Source organism: Parasteatoda tepidariorum, chromosome 12 (genome assembly GCF_982258835.1).
Source record: "Parasteatoda tepidariorum strain Cologne lab strain chromosome 12, Ptep-v5.0, whole genome shotgun sequence".
NCBI lineage: Eukaryota > Metazoa > Arthropoda > Arachnida > Araneae > Theridiidae > Parasteatoda > Parasteatoda tepidariorum.
In genome coordinates, this window is record NC_141766.1 from 56,256,649 (window position 1) to 56,269,957 (window position 13,309).

General features: G+C 27.6%; 1 protein-coding gene across 3 annotated transcripts in view; it reads right to left on the minus strand.

Moving 5' to 3' along the window:
• The window catches only part of PEK (pancreatic eIF-2alpha kinase), a 71,961-nt gene that overhangs the window by 23,858 nt on the left and 34,794 nt on the right, over positions 1-13,309 (minus strand). For all 3 annotated transcript variants that reach the window (XM_043049481.3, XM_043049480.3, XM_016068800.5), the window contains exons 6-9: positions 12,911-13,040; positions 10,468-10,575; positions 8,839-8,916; positions 5,919-6,030 (exon numbers count right to left, since the gene is read on the minus strand). In XM_043049481.3, the coding sequence (XP_042905415.2) occupies positions 5,919-6,030; positions 8,839-8,916; positions 10,468-10,575; positions 12,911-13,040 (428 nt within the window). The remainder of the gene's footprint in view (positions 1-5,918; positions 6,031-8,838; positions 8,917-10,467; positions 10,576-12,910; positions 13,041-13,309) is intronic.

Consider the following 13,309-nt stretch of genomic DNA (forward strand, 5'->3'; position numbering starts at 1 on the left):
GGATGTCTGAATTTCCCGGTTTTCTGGATTGGCCAAAAGTGCCGTAAATTGATGTTTTATCAAACCCAAATTACAAGGAAAAAGTTAAACACATTTTAAAATAAGAAAAAAAAAGGAAAAAATCTCCTAATAAAAAAAGAAAACGGCAGAAAAATAACATTTAAAAGGATAAAAACATTTGAAAGTTTAGACAAGAAAAACAAGTTTAAAAAATACAAAATTAGCCTATTTATTTTTTGATTATAATTAAAATCTACAAATTAACTAATATAAAACAAAACCAATAGTTAAAAAATGCAATATATTTCATATCTAATTATATGGTGGGGAAACTATAAAAAGAAAACTTATTAATCTAAATTAAAAACACTTGAAAACTATCAAACGGAAACAATATTTAAAAAAGGCAGTAACATAAATATTAAAACCTGGAACAAGGCAGGATATTATAAGATCAACGGAATTAAAAAAGAAACAACAATTTAATGATATATATATATGAAAGAAAAAAAAACTCAAACACAGTGGAATCAGAAAAACAAAATCAAAATTAAAAGAAGAAAACTGCTATCTGCTTCATAAAATAATTGTCCGCTTTTATTAGCAAATAATTATATGCGTAAATTAATAAACAATCTTCTCCTTTTATTTCATAAAAAGACTATTTTTAACAGAAGCAGATGCGATTTCATATCAAGAAAAAATTGCTTATGATACCGCATTTCTAAAAAAAAATCATCATTTATTAAAAAAATATATTTTTCGCTAATCGATGTCAAATAGATGAATATAACTAGTGATTAAAAAACATTTTGTTCATAATAAATAATGCATTATCCGAAATAATAAAACAATTCATAATAATAAATCAAGGATAACAAAAACTGAGTAACTAAAGTGGATTTAAAATAAATAAACTTGTCAATACTCTAAGTCAGAAGTTTCAAGTTCCTTAACTGGGACATTCATTGATATGCTTGTGCAATGCATTTTCCCCACCCCTCATAAATCAAAGAGAAGACGAAATAATCATGCCACTCCCTTAAGTTTGATTGACGGCAGCTTATCAGAAAAACAACTGACACACAGGAGAAAATAAAACATTTGTCCGTTCCCTGCCCCATCTGGATCTAATGATCTTCAAGGTTAGGGAGAGAATTGAAGTTTTTCTGGGCAAACAAGAAGAATTCCCCCCTTTCCCTCTACTCAACTTCAAGGATGAGTCAAATTTCCACTTTTTTTTTTTTTAAATAATCATTATACTTCAAAATAGCAGGAAAACGAAGCAAAATTCTTCCGGGTTTTCTCGATACCGAATAAATGGTTCTCTACTGTATTAGATTAAAAATAATATCTCTTGTAAAATTTTTTAATTTTTTACTAATAACTTGGTTTAAGATAAAATCATCCATGAAAAACAAATTTCAGTTGATAGGATGTAAAAGCTACGCATTTTAACATAATACATTAACACTAGGCAATTTAAGGTAATTCAACAGTTTTTTATTAAGTTTCCTTAAATAAAAACTTTCATTTAATTTATAAAGGGTACTTCAACTTAATTAATAAAGGGTACACTAAAAGGACAGTGGCATAGATTCCACCTCTTTGTTCTGAATTGTTGTGGTAAACACATTTAATAAAATAGAGCCTTAAAATAGGGTGTTCCATAAAGATTGCTCTTAATATATAGTTTTGGAATACTTATGAAAATAAGATGAAAAAATTATGCACATGAGAGGATGCAAATACAAACAGACTGGGCTTACAGAGTAACAAACTTCAAAAATATGTTATCCAAAATTAAACAGCATTAACAAAATTAACCAGCAAAACTATAAAAAAAACTATTTTATGGAATTAATTTATTAAATAAAATATAAACTAAATTTTTCTTAAAAAATATATTCAGTTATTATAATATACAGGGCGTTTATAAAGTCCCGAACCCATTTTGATGTTTAATAACTCATAAAATAATAAATATAGATTGAAATTAATAACATAAATGGTTAGATAGACTCAAAAAGTTTCATGACCCTTGTCAATGAACTTCCACGTGTGCCCCCTTCGAGGATGGCGTTTGCAACAGATATGGTCGGAAGGATAGAAGATGCTGCTGATTTTTTGAAGAGCATAATTTTCTGCGACGACGCATTCTTTCACGTTTCTGGCATTGTTAATCGCCATAATGTGCACATATGGGGATCTGAAAACCCCCATGAATAGCGTGAGACACAAAGGGATTCCCCAAAGGTTAATGTGTGGTGTGGACTAATGCACGAACGAGTCATTGGGCCTTTCTTTTTTTTAATGAAAAGACGGTTTCATCAGTCGTATACTTAGACATGTTGGAAAACTTCGTATTTCCACAAATAGAAGAGCTTCAGCCACATGTCATTTTGCAACAAGATGGTGCACCACCTCATTGGGGTATTATCGTTCGTAGTTCTTTGAATGACCATTTCCCAGGAAGATGGATTGGACGAGAAGGTTCAATTCCTTGGCCACCCAGATCACCTGATATAATGCCGCTGGACTTTTTTCCTTGGGGATTTATAAAGGACAATGTTTACAGGAGGATCGTGTCGAACATTGATGACCTAAAAGCCAGAATTACAATCGCAATAGCCTCTCTGGATGCCGACATGCTTGCCGCTACCTAGCGTGAAATTGACTATTGACTTGATATTCTCCGTGCGACGAAGGGTGCAAATGTGGAAGTTCATTGACAAGGGTCATGAAACTTTTTGAGTCTATTTATCTATTTATGTTATTAATTTTAATCTATCTTTATTATTTTATGAGTTATTAAACATTAAAATGGGTCCGGGACTTTATAAACACCCTGTATTATAACTTTTCATTATAGTTTCATGTTATATGACTTTTCTTTTATTTGCTTTAAAAACGTTATTACTTATTGAATTCTCAATTGGAATAATTTCTGTTTGAGAGTCAATTTAATACTTTGTAGAAAATTGTAATCTAGTTATATATTTTTTATTTAACTGTTTCACTAATTTTGAATACAACAAAATCTTTAAAAAAAATTTATTTGAGAATGCCCCTTAGTTCCTATTTTTAAAAATTATGTGATTCTTAAATAATTGATTAGATTAACCTTTGGCTTACAGTGCTCAGCATGCTGAAACCTGTAATTCTAGCCTACTTGTACCAGTTGTAAGCAAAAGGTTAACAATATATTTAATGAACTCTTAGAGATGAATGGAAATTTTTGAAAGAACTAATCTCCATAAGACAAGATTTGTTCGCATCTTCTAAAAATAATATATATTTATTACACCAGTTTAACCTAATGAAATTTCATGATAGGAAATGTTTTCTTATTCAAAAATCTTAAAATTCTGAAACAAAAAACTGCTTCGAAAAAATGAGATACTTTAGTTATTTTCGTGCAAGTTATGAATTGCCCCTCAGTTCAACATACTAAGTTTCTGTAATAAGTATTGTTATTATATATGTCTCATGAATCAGAAATTCTGCTAAAAAGAGAAATTCAGTGGAATAGTAGCACATCTGGAAATACATTTTTATTTGAGAAAGAATCTTAATCATTCACTGACTCATCACTATTAAGTAATGAATGAGTAAAGAAATTAATTAGACCCATTTTATTTCGTGATGTAGGTGAAAGGTAGAACTTAGGGAAAAGTAAATGAATTCTCGAATCACTAGCAAAGCAAACTAGTTTTAGACAATTTTAAACCCCTTTTTGCTCCTCTTGACCTCAATCATGATTTGGGAAAAGTTGAAAACATTTTGGCTATTCTTTAACAGGCATAGGGTAGTATTTACAACAGAACAGGAATTTGAAGTTACAGAGTCAAATGAGTATATTTTAAGCATTTTTGAGAATCATTGGTAAATCTAGAAAAGCAGTAAGATTTGCTACAGAACATTTAAAAGTGATTGGTGTATAGAAGTTACTTTCAAAGTAATACTCGTGTATGGGTAGTTTTCATTCAATAATTTATTTTGAAAATGTTAGTAAGAAACATCCAAGGCTGTAAAGAAACAAATGGTTACTCTATTAAAGTAATAAAATAGCATGAATTTTGTGTATAAAAAATTATTAAAAGGAAAATATATATATTTATATACATTCTAATAGAAAACTGATAAACAAAAAAAAAGAGCTATTTTTCCAAGCTATGTAATATTTATACTGCAACTAGGATAGCTTAAAAAATTTTTGAAAAATGCTTTCTACAAGTTTAATATTTTCAAAAATTATTTGTATTTGCACAAAATTATTTTAATAAGTTTTCTATAGCAGTTTTTCTTTGTCATTTCAAAAGTATTAGAATGTATCCCCTAATTCTTAATAGATGAAACTTGGCAATTCCTCAACAACATTTTTCCTAGTGAGCTACATCAAGAAAATTGATACATTAATTTTTGTGTGAAAATATTTTATTAATGCACATTTTCACAAGTTTAGTGATCACAAGGTAAATGTTTAATAATAAATAAATAAAAATGACAAAATGTGAAACTTAAAATTTACTTACTTAGAAGAAAACTAAATTTTTTATATATTAGTGGAGCAAGGAGAAATAGTTACATTTCGAAATGTGCAATATTACCCAAAATGTGTTTAACATACATTATAAACAATGAAACAATTTAAGAAAAAAATCGACATTTTAAAAAAGATGAAGGAGTAAAAATAATGTGGTAGATGAGTTTCTGCTATAAAAAAATGGAATTAAAATTAAGTACATTTCTTAAAATTTTATTTTATGATAAAATTCCTCAATTTATTTTTTCGTTCATTTTAAAAGTAAAATATTAAAATTGCATTCAGTTGTTAATTTTAATGAATTGTTGAAGAATTCAACAAAAAATTTAAATAAATGTTAATTAAATTTTTTTAATTGTTTTTCTCTGAAAATAAAAGTTTTAATTTCTTTTCAAATATCCTAAAACACATGTAAATATTTTCTTAAAATCTATCAGTTAAAAATAAAAAGCTCATTTACATAATATATTTCCTTAAAAAAATTTCAGATGATTGCATTAATTAGATTTCAGAAAAGGAATAGTAAACCTTCTGAATTACTTTCTGACCTACCTTCTGAACCATTCTGAATTAGTTTTGATTTAATATTATGAGTTTCACATGCTAAGTTGCACTTTAACAGAACAAAAGGGAACAGAAAAAGAATTTTTCATAAAATGGATGTTTTTAACATTTTAAAAGTATAAACTCTGATGACCCTATTGCCAAAATGTTTGTAATGGGTAAAATAGAGATACCAGTTGTAGTTTGATGGTTGTAACACAGTGATTAAGTAATTCTAGATCAAGTAATGCACCTTCCAAATGGGTGTTAACCTATAAATTATTATTATTATCACTGCACAATATATTAACCTTCTGTTCTAGAATTTATTCCATGCTCAATCAAGGTAAATGTTTATCTAAAATTATAAAAGGCATGAGAAGAAAACGACGCCTGGTGGCTGAGTAGTAGTGCTTCACGTTCCTGTACCACGGGTCCTGGGTTCGATCCTAGGGCCGGGCAAGGTTGACTCAAGCTTTTCATCCCTTCAGTGGTTTGATAAATGAGTACCAAGCATGCTTGGGATCTAAACACTAAGGGGTTTTGCGTTCGGTTGACCACCCAACCGGAACATCTGCTCCTGCACCCCAGAGCCTAAGGTCAAGAAAACTGAGATGGGCCCAGTAGGCCTTGGCCATCCATGGGCTGTCGAGCCACTGAGTTTGGTTTAATGAGAAGAGAACTTAAATTATAATAAATTATTAAATATTCTTAACCTTAGATTTTTAAGAATAAGATTTTACATTTTAAGCACAATATCTGACATACACTTTAAATTGAAGCATAATCAAAAGCCATGCAATGTTAGTTAAAGTATTAAATAAAATACCAAATGTTGACATCCATAGCTTTATCAGAGTATTTTGGATAGCTGAATCCTACTATACAGTGAGTTTCATTTTCATAAACTGAGAAATTGACATAAAAGTAATGTCCACCATCTAGAAAGGAAAAATTTTTGGGTTAATTGAGAAAGATGCCATAATAAACATGCTACATTAATAAAAATATAAGGTGATATAAAAGCTTATATATAAGATAAGTAGAAATATTCAACTTGAAACAAAAACTGCTCATTAATAGTATTATCCATACACAATCCGACCGGAATTTGTTGGGTTATTCGACACCTCTATGTAGTAAATTTTAAAATCATTTACTGAGAAAGTAATATAAAAGTAAATTAAGGTATCTATAAAAATTTATTTAATTACTAAAATTAAAAGTAAAAATTAAGTAAATTAAGTGCTGCCATACTAAAAAAAACATGTAAGAGAAAGACAAAAAAGTATAGGTGGACAAGTACAGGACAAAGTGGTCTCTTTAGTATAAAGCTAAATCTGCAGGGAAAAAAAATATATAAATTGTCTGTGATTTTAAGGAAGAAAACATTTTACAACTTTCTAATTATGTCTGTTTGAAAACTCTAACCTACAGTATTTCAAACTTTTATGTCGAAATGTCACAAAAATTTATTCCCGACTTTTACATGGATTTTAAACTATTGTTGTTTGTTAAAAATTTGTTAAAAAGTACTAAAATTGAATAAATTAATTTTATAAATTTTTTGTTATTGTCTGAGGAAGACACAAAATAAAATTACATTGATACATTAAAAAGAACCTCAGTACTAACACAGAAAACAAAAAATTATTAGGATTATATAAGACATATCATTTTTGTGTTTTAAAATCATTGGTTTTTCTCAACTAAAGTATCAATATCATAAAATTTTTTTTTAGTTACAATTTTCAAAATATCCTTTAAATGCTGATCTAGCAAATGTGTCATTGTTTTTGATATTGTGCTATTTAAAATAATTAGCTAATTTCATGAAATTATCTTGGAGTCAACAGTACACTGAACAGACAAATTTTCTATTCCTTATTATAAACGTTAGTCACAAATTTGCAGAAGTAGTTGCTACAAATTGAATGAGATAATTTAGGGAGACACTAAAGTATCATCATTGGGCTACTAATTGCACAAGGGACTCCCCTTGAAAATTCCCCCCCTGGATGAAGTTAGGCAAATTAGCTATGAAAATCTACTCATATAAAGAAGAAACGATAACATAAAGAAGAAACAACATATTTTAAATGAGTACACTGGTTGATGAAAAATGACAACCAGTACAAATTTCATTATATTCTATGCATCCAATCTTTTATAGTCATACTGTTGAAAAAAATGCTTATATGCTTTGTTAACGGATTACTTAGTTTAATTTACAATAAATATTGAGCTTACTCTTCAGATTGTGCTAAATTAAATATTCCTTTTTATTCAAAGAGATTTATTTACATGTATGAGATTTACTTGTATGTGTGAGTTGAATATTATGCTGCCACTTTTCTTGAACAGTCAAGAAAAAAGGCTATTTCACATTTTTTAAAACAACTAACATGATAATCTCAAAGCAAAATAACTTTTCAAAATATAACTGCAATTGAAATATAATAAATTTTCCCAACTGTAGATATAGGAAAATGTTTAAATAATTCTGCTAAATAGAAAGGTTTAGTAAAAATTTCCTACACCTAAGAGTTTTATGCTTATAGTTCTCTGATATACTTTAAAACTGAATTTTGATTTTTTATTTATTTTGAAGTAAAATGTAAACATGTTTATTCAAGAAATACAAATGAAGATGCAATAATATAAATTACAGAAAGTAATTCTACTCAAAGAGGAAGTAAAAGTAATTCAATTACCTATAAATTCATTTCAATTCATTCATTCATATAATAATTGAAAAAATAAAATGTTAGAAATAAGAAGAATTATGGACTCTTATATAATGATGGATTCCTGGAACCAATATACTAATAAAATCAGTTATAACCAATTGAAAATTTATTTTTTATGCATAAGCATAATATTGTTCATACCTTTTCAACACTATCCTGGCATATACAATGTTTATAAAGCTAAATGTTTAAAGAAATACATTAAATTTGTCGAGTAATATTTAATGGAATAGAACTCACTCTTCAGATTGCTTTAAATTAGTATTGTTCTGACCGACTCTCACTTGCAGATAACATTGTCAATAAAGAAAATTTCTGAATTGTATAAACTTTTTAAGGGGAATTTCTTCTTATAAAGTTATTACATTATTATATTCTAATTATTCATATTATTTTCAATTATAATTTAGCAATAAAACACGTTATTTGGCAAAACCAGTAAAAAATTATGTAAACAGGTTGTCATAATCTTAGTAATGCGTAAATTTTAGCTTTGACACACATATAGATGAATTTTAATTAAATTTAATCAAATAAAAGGTTGACAGGTGTTATCAGATTCTCCAGAGACTAGAATACTAAATAAAAAGCCTCAAACAGCTAGTGATGAAAAAACAAATAAAGGAAAACTAAATTTTGTTTGTGCACAATTATTTTCCAAATTTGACTGTCAGATTAGTTAAAAATTTCCAAACTAATTAAAAAAAGTTAACATATTTACCAGTGGCCTCTTGTAAGTAGAAATAAGTAAACCACTTGTTAACATTAACCATACTAGTAATATTAAAACATCCACAGAAAACCAGTTGAGAACAATTTTAGAAGAAAAAAGGTTTTGAATTGTATATTTTTGGAAAATTGTGAATTAAGGACAAAAAAGTTGTATGTAGAATGAGATGAGAATAACTAAAAGTAATTCAGAACTAATACATAAGCAAATAGCATACATTTCATATTTAAATAATAAGAGAACAAAATGAATGTCATATGTTTTATTACCATTTATCAAAGTATTTGCTGGAATTAGTGCATTTGTATTATTTGGAGCTGGGAATTGAGGCTTGATATCTTTTGTTCCTACAAAGAGAAAAATTTAGTTGCTGAAAAACATATATTCCAACAAATCTTAGAAACTAAGAAAATAATGTTTTTTAGAAAATAAATTGTTAAAAATAGAAAAAAAAAATGTTATTGAGACTAATATAGTAAAGTTTAAGAGTGATATTTGGGCAGACATTTAAAGTTTGAGTTTGAAGTCTCTGCCCCTGTTTGATGTTATTTTTAGCAGGTTTTTATAATGAGGGAATGTCTTTCACACACAGGTTCCTAATTATAATTTTTAGAATAAATTTGTAAGCAATAATGTAATGGAACTAAAACAGTGCCATTAACTTGAAATGATATTGAAAAGTTGAACAAGAATGTGGAAAATGCCTAACACTGTACATCAATCATTTGAGAAAGTTCCATCATCAAATTTAACCATATTGAATGTAATGAAGGCTGCAGATATATCAGGTACATTACAAATGGATATTGAGTTAAGAGCAAGGTTTGTTATTAATTTTATATAATTAATGAATCATTTGAAACAAATCAGTATAACAAAAAGTCTAATAAGGTTTTTTTGAGTTAAAAAAAAGAGTGTGATAACAAAAGTAATTTTAAAGCTTGTAAGTTGTTACTCTTGTAATATGCTCTAGAACCAATATACATAACTTTATATATATATCGAAAACCAATATATATATATATATATATATATATATATATATATATATATATATATATATATATATATATATATATATATATATATATATATATATAGAACTTTATAGATCTAGAACCAATACACATAACTTCATATATATATATGGTTGATGTCTGCACATTGGTTCAGAGTTATTTTTACATCCTTGTTGAACTTTTTCAAATGATTATGATGGATGCTAACTGAAATTGGTCAAAATGATGCTAGAATTCACTAGGTAAGAAAAGATTATCACTGTTTAAACAAAAGCAGTTAGTCTGCAAGACTCTTTGACAAAGGTATAAATCAAAATGTATAATTCATTTCTTTTTTTTCAAAGACTTTTCATTAAAAGACAACCATGTCTGTAACATGTTTAAACAACTTCTTTTAGGAAAATAAAATTCTCAACCAGCTGTCAAAAAAGCCTTTCACAATTTTTCAACAGCAGTTTACTTAAAATTGTAGATCTATGTTTTTTGACATTTTAAAATGCCCATGAATATAATTTTTAATTAAGAAATAAATATTCCACTTCAATGTAACTAGAACTAAAAATTATTAATTAAATAAAAATATGTGATTACTTTAACTTTTAAGCTCATAAAATATCATTTAATAATTAATTCTAGTAGTATAATATAACTAGTTTTCTGTCAGTTGCTATAATAGGAGTCAGCTTGCCAACTTATACTTAAGATTTGTTAAAATTTTGTGATAATTTTTATTCATTCTCACAATCAAAAACAGAAAAAAAAATATATATTTTCTGAAAAATTATAAAAATTAATACAATTGGGAAAAGTATGAAACAAAAGATTTATTACAAAAACAGTTTACCTACAAAGCCCTTAAAGGATTGATTTTTTACTTACTCAAGCAATATGCTTCATACGCAAAGTCATTTGATAAAGCATTAGTCTTTGTGTCTTTTAAACGTAGTTTCTTAGACTGAATAACAAAAAGTTGATCCATATAGAAGCCTGCATTTAAAAAGAATAAATATGGATTATTATACAAAATAATGAGGATAAAGTGTCCTTTTTTGTGATAAAGATATTGACTAATTGATATTTTGTGCAATTTTTAATAAAAGTTTTCTGAAATGAATAACAAAAGAACATTTTTAAGGGTTGGATTTGAAAGATTGAGACTATTTGTTTTAAATTTTAAGAAAAAGAAGTTTAAAATTTTTAGGTGATAAATAAAACTTCTTGCAAAAAATGTATGAAGTAAATTTGATAAGATTTTTTAAAACTAATAATGTCTTTTCCGTTATATTTGTTTGGGGTTTTGAAAAGAGGTCAGTATAGTTTATAAGATACTGTATATTTCTGAATACAAGTCCATCTGTGTATAAACCAAAGAATATGCTTTTTATCTCGATGGAAGTTAATCTTAAATTTAAAATTTGTTGACGAAAAGAAAAAAATAAGGCATGGTAGGCTTGGACAGTGGCGTACGCAAGGGAGGGGTTTAGGGGTTTAAACACCCCCCTTGAGCTCAGACAAAATGGCAAAAATAAAAATTTTAGTAGAAATTATGCGAGCTATTATTTTTTAAGACTATATATTTTTATTAACCTTATGCCTACTTTTTTTTTCTCAAGGTATTTCTCAGAATACTGAAAAAACATTTACTATAATAGGGTTGTACTTTTGAAACCAAATTCACGTGATACTGTTATGAACTGGTTACTTTCTGTCCTGCCAGTATAGTTTTCGAGACTGGCTGTCATTCGCGAGGTCTTTACGCGATGATTCTGGAATCCTAGACGTTCTGTCGTCTTTGAGACAATTCGAGAATTGTGGAGACGCGGTGAAAAATTATATAAAAGGGGGAACGGAGTACAGTGGAGTTAGTTAGTCAGACTTATCTCTGCCGCTTTTCTTTCGGAACTTGTCGCTAAATCTGTTTTGTTTTGTCTTAACAAAAAGTTCATTCAATCGCCGAACCTGTCGTCGCCAATATTTCGACAAGTGAAGAAATCAGTAACAATACCAGAGATACTGTGCTCGTTGAAGTTATTCATTCCAGCTCGAAACTTTGAGATCGTAGCATAGCGGATATTTCTGGGCCAATATATACATATATTTGCTGTTCTTGGATCTTTAGGATTTAACAATTTTTAACACAAGAATTTAGCAATTTTTAATTATTTTGAGAAAAAATCACGATCTGAAATTAGTGAGGTGATAGCATCTAGTACCAATGTAAGTTTTTCTGTTGTACAGAAATGTGATACTTCCGTTGAAGAAAATGTTTCTAGCATAACAAAATCTGATGAATGTGGAAGTGGCCCTCAAAGTGTTACTTTCCACCCATATGTCATTAAACTTTTTTCAGAAAATATTGCATTATGTTCTTAAACTTAAAAAATCAAATCAAAATTTAACTAAACAATGTTGTCTAAATAAAAAGTCAAAATTGTCTAGCTGTCTAAATTAGGGAAATAATAGTGCTTTATAACAGATTCGAATTTCTTTTAGTAGTTTCAGAAAATTATGAACATCCCCCTTGAAAAAATTCTGCGTACGCCACTGGGCTTGGAAATAAAATATTATCCCCTCTAGTAAATACGGGTGCATAGTGGGTAAAAGCAGAATGGACATTCCAAATTTGTAATAAGATGATTAAAAAATAATAGTATTCCTTTTAAATTGCTTATTTTTTTTATGTGCTTCTTTTTCAATTTTTATATTTAGGCATTTCGTTTTCAACATTAATGTATTTTTATGTTTTGTGTGTATGCTTCATGATATTTACTGATTATCATTAGCACTCTACAAAAGGAAAAGTATTTTTTTGGCGATGTCCTCCAAGAATTTTTAAATTTAGTGGATCTCATTATAAGCCATTGCCCCTAAACTTTAGCCCTCAAAAATTTTAGGTTAAAATTCAGTAATAATTTATAAACTGATAAAACATTTTATAAATAATGACAGTTTGGGATATGTATATTCTTTCAACCAAATATAAAGTTACATAGAAGCATAATAATATTTATATTCTCATACATATTTAAGTAATGACATTGACTATATCTAAAAAGATAAAATTTACTAAAAAACTTCATCTTTTATTTGAGCAAATTCATTTAAAATTTTTGATGAAAACGTAATTTCTACACTGAAAGCTATGGGAGAAAATTGGTGTTCCATAGAAAAATGTAACAAAGTTATACAACTGTACTGGGTTCAAGGATTAACAAATTTATAAAAACAGACAAATTAATGGATTAAATATTATTCTGGTGATAATTATGTGAAGATAGAACAAAAAATAATAAATATAACATATATATGTAAGCCTACACACCTAAATACAGCAATGCAATGTGTTTCCCATCTTCATTTTCTAATTCAAAGAATTCTGAATTACTAGAAAAAGGGTCTAACGAATAAACCCAGTCATTCACAAGCCAAGCATCAATTATTTGTGATGATGTCTAAAATCAAAATACATTTATATAAAAATTAATGAAATAAATCCTAACAATACAGAAAGAAAATATTACACAAATAGAAAACTTATTATAAGATTTCTGTCTATCACAACACAGATCTTTTCTACTTTGTACTTCTTTAGTACTCCAAGAAGCATTAAGCTGAAAATATGTATTACATTAATTCTAGACATCTATTAAGGAATTTACTGGGCAAATTAAGTTAAGCTTTTTGAAGGTGAAACATTAAAACATAATATTTAATCACACTT